General features: G+C 39.0%; 1 protein-coding gene across 2 annotated transcripts; it reads left to right on the top strand.

The window, feature by feature from the left end:
• The first annotated feature begins 2,682 nt into the window (after positions 1–2,682).
• LOC117425034 (zinc finger protein SNAI2-like) lies at positions 2,683–7,865 on the top strand. Of its 2 annotated transcripts, none has more exons than XM_034041677.3 (3): positions 2,683–2,856; positions 4,248–4,904; positions 5,417–7,865. In XM_034041677.3, the coding sequence occupies exons 1-3, from the start codon at positions 2,778–2,780 to the stop codon at positions 5,629–5,631; spliced, it is 951 nt and encodes a 316-aa protein (XP_033897568.3). In that variant the 5' UTR covers positions 2,683–2,777; the 3' UTR covers positions 5,632–7,865. The 2 variants fall into 2 exon arrangements, with proteins under 2 accessions (XP_033897568.3, XP_033897567.3); XM_034041676.3 differs by having other exon boundaries at positions 4,245–4,904; positions 5,417–7,864.
• Positions 7,866–12,876: the final 5,011 nt, after the last annotated feature.

Here is a 12,876-nt window from a genome sequence, read left to right as displayed (position 1 = left end):
TTTATTATAAATTCTTACGGCTCATTTATCAGACTTGTAAACCACTGTGCCACGGAAAGTACATTTTAAGTCAAAGGATTTGTGCAGCCTATTGGCTGGGGGTCAAATTCAAACTAGTCAATTGTTTAGTCTTCAAGCATTTTATGTGTGTGTGTTTTTTTTAAATGTGCCACATTTACATCTTTTTATCAAATGTTAAGTTGTCTGGTTGAGAGGACAGTCAGGAATAAAATGTTTGATAATCATCCAACTACGTTTATTAAATAAACCTAAAAAAGTGTTTCCTTTAATGTTCTGTGTGTTTGTGTTCTGTTTTTATTTTGGTAAATCTAAAATGAGTGGATTTAACACACCAGATATCTTTCTACTGATTTTCTTTTTAGTCTTGGACCATTAGTAGGGTTTCATGTGCCCTCTAGTGGAGACATGAAACATTACTCTCCAAGAACAAATGAAAAATTCACTCCATCCTGTTTCAATAACTTAAGCTGATGCTTTATTGTAAAACCAGATGAAAGGCAGTGGTTTCCATTTTGAGTATTTGACATGTATATTTTAAGTACTGGTACCAAATGTAGTGCATGGTATTAATAGCTATATCTCTTGACAACAGAACTGGCAGAAGGCACAGGTGTCGTTGTCCATCCATCAACAGTCCAAAGCACCTTTGACCATTGTTCCATAGTCCAATTCCTATGTTCTTGTGCATGTTTTAGCCTTTTAGTCTTGTTCCCCTTACTTAACAGAGGTATTCTTACTGCAACACATCCTTTAAGTCCTGATTTCAAGAGTGACCTTCGTATTGGTGATTTGATGGACAACGACACCTGTGCCTTCTGCCAGTTCTGTTGTCAAATCAATTCTTGTCTTCTTTCTATTCCTTAAGGATATTATCTTCAAATATTGCTCATCCTTGTTAGACAACTTTTTTTAGGTCTTCCAGTCCTGTGTTTGTTATCCTTCTTTATGCAAGTCAAGGTTGTAGAAAACACTAGTGGAGGCGTTGAGTAAATTGTTGATGCTCATAACACATCAGAGTAGGAAAATGCAACATGTCCAAGACTTGCATAGCAGTGTATCTATCTATCTATAGATATAGATATAGATAGATAGATAGATATTATACAGTATCAACTTAACATCACATTGATAGTGTTGATTATTTCCAGACTACCAGGGGTAATTTTGTTGTTTCCTTTTTAGTCCTTCTCCATCAAACTTTGTGTTTAGGCAAAACTCATGAAAGAGCTGATGGAATCGAATGTTTCAATTTTTGGAGTGATACCCACAAGGAAAAGGTAAGAATTATTTGTACACAATTCTAAAACACCACTCTGAGAGCTTGTTTACTAAATACCTTGGTATATCTGAAATGCAGACATTTCTGTGAAAAAGCGATTTCACAAGTGCAGTGGTACTCCAAAATGTATCCATTTTCTAAGAATGTTAAAAGACAAGGGGTGTGACATTTATTGGTCATGTAACCCCAATCATGCCTCTTGCTCACTAAATATCTTGGCATTCTTGATCACCCTCTCTTCAAAACTAGGCAAATTAATAAGCAAGATGCCCCACAAACAGTACCCTAAATACTTTTTTTTTTTTTTTTTTTTTAGCAGTGCAGAGCAAGGGTAGGATATTTGCTCTTCATCTCTCCTCCAATGATTGCTACCAAGTGCAATCTGTGCAAAGTTCCAGAACTTCATATGCAACAATTCTATGAGGGTGTATTTAAACTCAGTTTTGCTCATGCAGAAAAGGTATGTTGCCCAGCATACTGCTTTCAGGTTTTGTATTCAGACTGTAATGCAGACAGTCAGGGCTCCTTGTTTTGGTAACCCCAACCCCCGCTTCACGGCTGGGAAGGATTCTCAAAGGATACGCTCTTCTCCCATGTGGGGGTGACCGGGAAAGCTGTTTGCTTTCAATGCTTTAAATGGGAGACATATGGAAAGAAACCGAGATTTTAAAAAAAGTACTCAAGTCAGCCATTGGTTGTCTAACGGTTTCCTACTAACATACACATATTACTTTTGTGAACCAGTATTTCTTTCTTTTTTCCTTTTAAAAACAGCCTTGTTGCTTTGTGATTCTAGAAGCCAACCATTCCTGGGCAATACTAACAGTAAAACAAAAACTGTTTGAAAGAAAATAAGTTTTTCACCCTGAGTCATAAATAACCTCTTACTGCTGCAAGCAATAACTGGAGGCAAGCAAGCAGGTTTCAAAGACGAAGGCTTTCAGACATGTAAACAAACTGGACAGTCAACAACTTTCTATACATGGAAAATTAAGAAATAAACATACGCCAAGAAATAATTTTGTAGTGTAGGATTAAATATGATTGTGGGACACTGCAGCTTTAACATTTTACTGAATTTTTTTTTAAAAAAATGTTATTTTGACTATTTAATAGAAATTACTTTCCGATACATTTCGTCAGTTGGTACTGTACAATGTCTGTGGCAGATGCTATTGCGCATGTCTACCAGTTGGAACAAACATTCCCCACTGTGTAACTACTTCAATAACTCGGGATGCACCTGTTTTGTTGGGGTATGCCGATGGTAGTGCTACGACTCCTCCTCTTGCACTTGTCCTTCGATTACAATTGGTCCGGCTGGGGGTTCTTATGCTAATATACTGTGACCCTCTCTGCACCTGACTCCCTCTACTGAAGAATGCAGACAGGCTCTGAGTATCAGCTACTTATTCATCTTCCCATCCTCTGTCCATTTACATTCTTGCGTTGCCTCAGGAGGAATAAAACTATTAAAATGCCGAAATCTTTCCTGGTGAAGAAACACATGAGTTATAGGAAGCCAAACTATGGGCGACTGGAGTCACAGAAAAAAGGTAATTGCACATATATATATATATATATATATATATATATATATATATATATATATATATATATATATATATATATATATATATACTTTTAAATGATTTAATAATTGTATCATTATGTGAGCGTTGTTATTTATTGTTGAACTAGTTGCGTTTTCAAACAACAAGTTATTGTTATTTCACTCATTCAAACTATTATTTGAACATAATACTGTTTCAGTTCAGTGGTTTGCATAATTTGTGTTCTTGCGAACAGGCGTGAATACCTTCCTTGAAGAGGTTTTTTTTTTTTTTTTTTGGATTAAGGTTTAAGTACCACGGATATCGCATAAACTGCGGGAGTTTAGCAGGTGCAGAGTCTCTGACAAAAGAGAGGCTTATTGTTACTCTGTCTTTTTTTAGTTTTGAAGGGTCCTATTAAGGGGTTGAAGAGGCCAATCTAGTGCTTTTTGAGCATCTTTTTGCTCATATAATTCTGGGTGAAATGCGATTTTGTTCTGAAACTGTCAAAGAGACGCGGTAGGCGCATGGGGAAAAATAAGAAAAAAAAAAATCGTTTTTAGTGTTTGCGGCATATTTTAAGCGACTGCGAGGGACGAGCATTTTTAATTATCGCTAATTACCATAGCAGTTCAAGTGCAGTTCAAGGGACTCGGTATAACTTGTGTGTGTGTGTGTGTGTGTGTGTGTGTTTGGTTGTGTTATAGTGGACCACCGGCTATTTTTAAAACGGGGTCTTTTATGAATAACAGCATGCTATTTAGAAAACAGGTTATTCAACCTGCTATACAACGCAATACAATCTATTAGCCCTGCTGTAGTTCCCGAGAGACTAAAACATTCATTCATCCGGTTATTTTAATACGTTACTTGACTATCCTCGGTACAAAAATACCTATGGTTGTGTCAAATAATTATTAATTTTGCTTAATATTACCATAAAAAACGATTTTCTAAAAAAAAAAAAAAAAAAAAGAGTTGGTGAAAAATAATCGTTAGACCATAAATGTGGGTTATCAAGATTTTTCCAGGGTCTCTTCAATCCAAGATTTTTGAGTCGGGAATGTCTTAAAAGTGTCACCATTACAGAACTGTTGTTCGTACAGTTATTTATTATTTAAACTGTATTTATGGGACCACAAGCATGAACTTGTGTTCTCTTTCTTTACAGTGAGCTTCTTGAAAATGGCAGTGTAATAGTTCAATGCTCTTTACAAGTAATGTATTTAATCCTTTTTATGTGTATTTTTGGACCCTCGAAATAAATGGTGGTATTGTAGGATAGTAGCACCAAGTATATAAAACTGTGTGAAGTGTAAGTCTTGTTTTTTTTTTTTTTACTTTTTCACTACTTTTCTCTCTAAACTAAAAGTGTATGCTTGCTGTTTCAGAAGAAGCGGTATCATCTCCATATCCTTTTGAAGGCTCGATGATAGCTCACATTTCCCAACCCGAGTTCCCAACACCGGCCACCTGTGCTGATGCCCTGGCAGGGTGGGCCAGTAGACCCCTTGTCACTTCAGCTACCCCAACCACAGGGTCCGGGGCAGGCAGTGTCATCAAAAGCATGCCAGTCAACACACGGCCACAGCACACAGACTCTTCCATGGCCAACCTGGCAGATGATCCACTGCTCACCTTTCAAACAACCACCTCTCCTCTCGGAGACTCCCTGAACAGCCTGACCTCCTTAGACGTCTCCAGAAGCAGGATCGATGGCATAGCCTTCGAGGAGACAGGCTGCCTCCCAGCCCCTTTCCTCCTGGGGCCGGAGAGCTGGGGGCTGCTGCCATGCGTTCAGGAGAAATTTGAGTGCTTCAACTGCCACAAGGCCTACTATACCTTCTCGGGGCTGGCCAAGCACAGGCAGCTGCAGTGCGAGTGGCAGTGCCGCAAGTATTTCAACTGCAAGTACTGCGACAAGGAATATGTGAGCCTGGGGGCACTGAAGATGCACATCCGCACCCACACGCTGCCCTGCGTCTGCAAGCTCTGCGGCAAGGCCTTCTCTCGGCCCTGGCTGCTGCAGGGGCACATCCGCACACACACAGGTAGGAAGCCAGGCTCTGGTCTGCTTTACTTTGAAACCCCTATCCCCTGTCTGAGCCCCACCTCTCAGCTTCCGGAGCTATTTCAAAGTACAAAGTATAGCTCAGACAGCTCCTTAACTCTTTCAGCAGGTATATACAGTTTGGCGAAGCTTCAGTACCATATGTTAGGCTACAACAGAAAACCACCTGAATGAACACAATGGGTGCTGATGTATTAGAAAACAAGTTATATGGGGAATGTGTTTTGTTGTATGAACAGATTCAATATGTTGTTTAACAGAAGTCTCAACAGGCAATACAAACGAAGGTGAACCTGAGCAGTACGAATGTTAAATAAATGTATCTGTTTGAAAATAATACGCATAGTTAAAAAACAATCCAAAAAAACCCCTTCCAAACCATCATGAAGAAATATGCACATAAAAATAAATGAACAAATTAATAAATAAATATTTAATATTTTTAATATTTAATGATGATTATTAACTATATATTTTTTTCTGTGTTTGCAGGAGAGAAGCCCTTCTCCTGTCCACACTGCAGCCGGGCATTTGCGGACCGCTCGAACCTGCGGGCACACCTCCAGACACACTCCGACGTGAAGAAGTACCACTGTAAGAGCTGTGCCAAGACCTTCTCCAGGATGTCACTGCTGTCCAAACATGAGGAGGCCGGCTGTCCTCCCCTCTCTCCTGATACCCTGCCAGGATTCCCAGGAAGCGCCTGAAAAAAAGCACTGGTGCAAACATATAGCCAGGGTGTGAGCAAACCAGGTTCCGTTTTATATACTGGGGATTCAATCGTTTTTATTTTGTGTTTTTTTTTTTTAACATTTGATAAAACGTTACAATAAGTCATGGTATAATTGGCTGAGTATGCTAGTGTGGAGTATCACAAAATATGATTACTTTGGAATTCAATAGGAAATAATCTTCAACTACATTACCTGTTTTTGAATTTCTGAAACTGACAAACCGTATTCAAGACATACGCTAAACAGAAACCCTGGCAGCAATTTCCTTTTAAAGGAATGGTACAAACCGATTTCACAGCATGAGGACAGCTGTGGGGCCTTTGGCCTGTTTTCTGACTGGCAGTATTACTTAAAAAAATAATAGCACTGGTGCTAGAAGAAATGTTTTTGTATTACTCTTCAGTGTTACTTGTTTTGATATTTTTGTTATAGCAGGGAAGTATAAAGATGTAGTATTACAGTCCATCCACAAGTTAAAGAGTACAATGAATACGTTTACAAGTGACTCAGATCTTTTGCACTCTTCCTTTTATGTTGTGCTGTAGCCGAATGTCATTTTGTTCGACAGTTTTGCACGGCTGACAAATGAATGTGCAAACAGAAACTTTAATGTTTCTTGAGTTGACACTGTTTGTAAATTTTTGAAAATAAAATAAAAAAATATTTACCAAAGCAATGTTTGTTTACAACAATGTGACTTTTCAGTTCTGCCAGCCCTACCTACTCTGCATATATTTAAACAGAGAGAGTAGGGGGGCCTGATAGAGTTGAAAGATCACATAGTCACATGATTGGAATGGAGCGAAAGTTGTTCCGTCCCAGCACTCAGGATTCTCCAGACAAGCTCCAAGCAGCACAAAGCCAAGGCAGAATTACCCAGAACCACTCCGAATGATTGAAAACACCAATACAAAAAAAAAAGCAATTCCAATGACATTTAAACGTACTTGTGTTTTCTGTGCAATATGAATATTTTTGAGACTGATCTACTTTTTTTTTTTTACTACTGGGAGAATTTATGCATTGCATTTCTATTAAAAAAAAAAAAAGTCATTTTGACCAGTTTGTTTGAACAGACTTTGATTTCTAACCATGTGGCCAGATCCCATTGGCTGAGCTGAACATCCAGCCACAGCACTTCAATGAGGTGTACAAGCACCCTTCAAACTGGTGCAATCAGTTGCTTAAAGCTGTATTGAAAACCAATCAGAGGATTTGGTGGTTATTTAGAATAGGGCTCTTGGCATTCTGTTTATGAAACGGTTTCATCTATAATTTATCAGACTTCTCCTTCATTGTGTGGCATGCATCAAGATCACTGTCCCAGTTTTGCTCCACTGGCAAGTACTGGTTTATAATCCTTTAAAACTAGAAATACACAATTCCAATGGCCAGGTTATGGATACTCCTTTTTGAAGTTTTCTGAATGCTGGGCACAGCGCATTCTAAGAACAAATGCAAGTTGTTGGTCATGTCGAAGGTCATCGCACCGTGAAGCCCAGCTGTCCCTAAAGCCTGTAGTCTCCAGACCCTTAAGCATATGACAAGAAAACAACGTAGAAAAAAGTGCCATTTGTTGCCAGTTTTTGTTGAACTAACATACATTTTGGTTTGCTGTTGATATAGCCTGTGTGTGCTACGACAAAGTTGTAGTTTTACTTTAAATGCCTGTGTTGTTGTGAGGGGGATGCCATAGATCCTGCAAAGTTGATACCATCATCTCCTGTACAGCTAAAGTCATTATCATATTTATGGAGCTTTTGTGAGCTCCCCTTGTACTTATTTTGTAATATACTGCAGTATGTAAGAAATAAATGGTGATTATTTTGATACTTTCCCATTGGTATATGGTTGGCTTTCCAGGATACTTTTCCCATTTTCCTATTTTAATAATATAAACCGTGACTGATCTTAATACAGTACTACCACCCTAAATGTGCTCTATCACCAACCTCCTTCTCCCATATTTTACTGTATTATGTTAATAAGTGGGTACATAACCCTGTTGAAAAATAGCAGCATAATTAATATAATAATTAAGGACATCATTATTACATTATTATGTTTTAGTATTTCTAAACATCTGTAATAACACACACCAGTTCCATGTATTGTACAACTTATAAAAAAATACTTGAAAATGAAATGTTTACCATGTAACGGCACCTAAATTTACAACTATATATGCAGTACTGTAACAGACAGTGTAATATGGATATTGAGCTAATTAATATGTCTGCGAAGAACAGCTGCAGTAAGTGGGGAGGAGAATTTTACGAGTCTAAATAAAGCTCCAATGTTTCCCATTTGTAATGGTGCATGGAAAATTCTTATTAAATATATCTGCTTATTGGCAGGTGGAGGTTGGCCAGCTGCATGGAGTAAGGAGCCAGGTGCCAGGCATCTGACTGACAAGGAGGTGGTGTTAGGTTGGGGGGGTGGGGGTAGTTTCTAGTCACTCGGCACAAGTGCATAGCAGCAACTGAGTGTTTGTATCAACTGATGAGGTAACACTGGAGACATCAGCCAACATGTATCCCTACTTGACTTTGGGGCATGTTTTCAAATGTTTTTTTTTTTTTTTTAAAGAAGAAAAACAACTAAGGGCTCACTTTTTTAAGGAGTAGTGTATATAATACGATCCATTAGGTTTGCATCTCTTAGAAAAGTCAAGCCCTTAAATAAAATAATTCACAGTCTGTTAAGAAGTTGATTGGGTCTCATTTGTAATATTAACATGGGGTTTTCTCCTTTCATAAAAACAGGAGTTAATTAAAGACTGGATGGACTAAATGCATGGACTAAAATATGTCCAACTGACAAATACTAACTTAAAAATGGAGTTTGGTTCTGGATCGAAGGATAGTCATTTCAACATAACAGACTAAGGGGTTAATTTGATCAGCTACTACCCTGACGGGATAAACCAGAGCTGAAATTTTTATAAGTATTTCACAGAACCGGGGAATCTCATTGGGTTGCATTACCTGCCTAGTTTAAGGGTAATCCCAGGATAACCACAGATAGGCGATTGATTCCCCAGTGCTGTGGAGTGCTTTGATACAATCCAGCTGTGATCTATCCCGTTGGTGTAAAAGCTGTTATTACCGTTGTAGTGTTATTTTCAATTATGTGGTAAAAAGTGGTACGCAGTGCACTGCGCTTGCCTAAACAACTTCTGCTAAGAAAGCAGGGAAACGCCTATTAAAATCTGGTACCTCATGCTGTTTTCGGTCTTTTACATCTTTTTAAACTGAATTTATCCTATTTTTCCACCATTAAGAAAATAGTATGCAAATATTTCTCATATGCAAGACATTGTATCTTGTACATTTTTTTACTTCTGCAGCTTTGCGGTGGACTTCTCATTTTGTCTTGAACTGTTTTTTCTTTTTAGAGAAATTGATTGTCTGTTTTCAGCTTGTTTGCAAAAAACGATGTATAATTAATGGTAAATGTACCTCTGTTTGACAATAGGAAAACACCTATCAGATCGCATTTGCAAAAAAATGATGTATGATTAATGGTAAATGTACCTGTTTGACAATAGGAAAACACCCATCAGATCGCAATTGATTTCACATATACCAAAATCTGACAGCGTACCACTTTCTGACATTACACGGGTCAAGTTCTGGTACACATACCACTTTCTAACACTACAGGGGTGCTAAGACAGTCCAGAGGATGCCTAGAACAACAGTGTACCTCACTGAGATATCTAGACCATGTAAATCATTCTTCAACAGGTTAATAAACTAGTACATTACCTCTGGAGGCTTTGGTTCAAATCTGTCTCAAGTCACAAGTGAAATGCGTTGTCTCAAATGCACACCGTTTTCAGGTGAGAGGCCCAGGACTACCTAATCACGTAAGGGTTGCCTAGGTGTACTGGCAGAGATTTACTGATGAGCGTACAAAGAGTCCATCGCATTACCCCACTCACCTTTGCTCGGTATGTGCAACTTGTCAAAGTGAATGTCAAAGGCAAACTTTTTAAAATCAGTGTCTCCGATTCTCTCTCGGCTCTCTCTCCATGACGTTGCAGCACCTGACGCATCAACTGTAACAATAGCTGTTGTGACTCCACAAAAACACAGCTTCACTATAAATACCCTGTAGCCAGGGGCAGGGAGGCATGCAACCGATCCGTTTAGAGCAACAGCAATGTCAGAAATAGCGCCTGTGTTACTATTTTTTCCCGCCACACAAGTAACCAGCTCGGTCATGGCTATGAATAAAGTGCTGGCAGAGCTCAGTGGAACCGCAGAAGTTTCCGACACTCTGGGAGTGCAGTTTAGAAATGGATCTGATTCCACAGAGACCATCTGTGTGTGTTTATATGGGGGAGCTTGAGATCAGTATTAGCAAACTACATGTACAGCTGTTCCAAATATAATTTACGCTTTGCTAGCCGCACTTCTTCTTGTGAAATTGTATTGAGGTAGATACTCGCAATGGAAAAATAAAGATATGTAAGGAGTGGATGGTTCGGCTGTGAAGTCTTTAAGAATAGGAAAAGGATGGTTGGCTCCATCAGTTTTTCCAACAAGTTTGATGCTATGAACAAGCTCTCTGTCTTTCTAAACTGCTTGAGATGAATTAAGTCAGTTGACTGAAACAAAGTTTGAACCAAGTTGTTCATCCCAAACTATGTGTAAGGATCATGAAAACATACAAATATACATACGTACACAGTGGCACCATTCACAGTCGGCAGAAAAAAATATTTTTAAAGTGTGCTGCTCCTCCATTACGTATCGGCACAGCAACGCAATGCAAGCTGCTGTTTTTAGCCCCTGTGAAGACGGTGTGTATGTATTTTTACCCTGCCGGTGTAGGTTATCTTGCTTGACAGGATATTTTTATGAACGACCTCTGCACAGCCTTGCACTGACTCGGATTTGCTGAATATTTTCCAGTGTGTGTTTGGTGTATAAAAATACTCGGCTGGTGCTGGCTGACACACGGTGTATGAGTGCTATGTGTGCACTTGTTACCCAAACCCCATCACTATGCAAGTGTGAAGTAGTCTGGATATAGGCCTATCCGTCCACTTGTGGAAAAAAAGAGGTGCAGCCTTTTGACAGGTGTGGGCTCTTAACATTTAAAGGCATTTCATAGCGTTGAGTTCCCTCGGTACACCGCACTTCTCCTTGTACCCAGCTTATTTTTTACTAATGTGGATCACTTGGCTTGCCTGTCTCTCTCGTCCTGAGTTTATTTACTTTCAGGGTCTTCACAGGAGCATATAGAGCACACACAAGTAAGGGCTAGGTGGTGCAGTTACTTTTCAAGAGGCTATGCGATGCAGTCGGTTACAAACTAGGCTCAAAGCACTAGCAGCACTTAAATACCATTCCTCCCCTGATGACAGTGCAACACACGGCTTTGCAAGAACACTTGTTATTATTGTGATCCCTTAGCAATGGTGGTGGTGGTGGAGTGAGACTTTGATTTATGGAAAAGCACTCTGCAATAGGCTGGAATGTGCAACAATAAGACCGACACAAGAGGTAGCGAAAGTAAGTAGTGAGAATATTTAGAAGCTCCCAATTAGCAGAGGTTCAGCTCCCCTCCCCTCAGCCACAGGGACAAACCATAAACCCCCTTCTATGCTGAATATGTTTCAACTAGAACTGTCTTCATCTCAAAAGAAACCTTTACATTATAATCAAGATGGCTATTAAATAACACTGACGATGAGCTGCTGACATCGGTCAACAATATTGAGAATTTTTTTTATTTTTTTTATTTTTATACTGTCACGTAGTATGGGACTGCTCTACAGTCCCATTAACCGAAGATTAAAGTTTATTAAAAAAAAAAAAAAAGAAAGCAAAAAAGTACAGACACAATACAAATTGCCAGAAAAAAAGGTAAGACGACTATGAACTGCATGAAAAATGCTATTCCTCTTCCCTGTGCCCCTTTGAAAATGACATGCATCATTGGTCAAGGCTACTGCAATTCCAGCTCTTAAATTCTTCGTAAACTTGATATTGTGACATACAGAAAGGCAGAACAGCATTTCCTCAGTAAAAGGCCAGTGTGGTTGCACGCTGTTTTCATTAGTGCTAAAATCGGAAGGGTAAATCCTGATAGAAATGACTGTCCGGCACGGTGCATGCTAAAGCAGTACAAGCAGCTCCCAGTACCCTAGTGAAGCAATAGGGAATGAAAGAAGCCCTCATTGAAAACTGTATTATACAGTATGGAAACAGAAGAAACGATATCAAAGTTGATACCTTTTGTTAGACCAACATAGGCATTGAAAATGTAGATTTCAATTCTACATCGGTCCCATTTAATTGTGGATTTGACAAGAAATATTGTAGATCTTTTCATTTTAAAAAGCAATACAAAAAGGGAACACAGTTGAACAAATACCTCGCTACATGATGCAAAGGGCAAAATTGTGTTCAACGCTTCATATACAGAATGGAAAACAATGTTCACAGATCCACGTAATTCTCTTACACAGCTCTCATTTTGCAACTTTGGTCACAGCCGTTCAGTAGTGAACTTTATACTTACAGGTGAACGTTTCATTAAGAGAATGTTCAAAAGTCACATAAGTCTATGTACACCGTAAATATGCAGCCATTCAAAATTCATAATTTAGAATCAGATTTATTATTTTTCTCTTTTTTTTGTTTCAAAGTAAACCCCTACCCTCCTTACCTTGGTCAATGGCAGGACTAGCTAGAGCATTACAAACATTTCACAAAAATTTCACAATGTATATTACTTTCTTTTTTTTTTAGCAAATAACCTTTTATTTACATGGACCATCAGGGAAGAAGCAGAGAAGTCTTCTGTAAAACTAGTAGCAATTGTCTTAACTATTTAGACGCCTCTCTTCTGTACCCTTCATTATAACTCTCATTCTTCACCCTCTCTCTTGTCCTCACCACTTTCTCTGTGTAAGCATAGCAGCGCCTTGTCCACAGCTCATCAATCGTCCCTCAGCCTTGTTTCCCAAGAGTAAGATGGAAAGGCTGACCTCAAAGCTGGTGGGGGGGTCACACTGAAGTGGAAACACCTTCTCTTCACCCCGAGCCACTCAGCGAGAGAGACAGGACAATGCTAGGGAGAGCTGCTAATTACAACACTGTGTTAAGCAAAGACTGTCTCCCTTCACAAGTGGCCAGCATTGATCAAAATGAGAATGCTGACCCTTTTCCATAAGAAACTCCTACTATCTGGCCCAATACC

The sequence above is a fragment of the Acipenser ruthenus genome, chromosome 20 (genome assembly GCF_902713425.1).
Source record: "Acipenser ruthenus chromosome 20, fAciRut3.2 maternal haplotype, whole genome shotgun sequence".
Taxonomy (NCBI): Eukaryota; Metazoa; Chordata; class Actinopteri; order Acipenseriformes; family Acipenseridae; genus Acipenser; species Acipenser ruthenus.
Note: the sequence above shows the minus strand (reverse complement) of the source record. Positions and strands in the feature narration are given on the sequence as shown.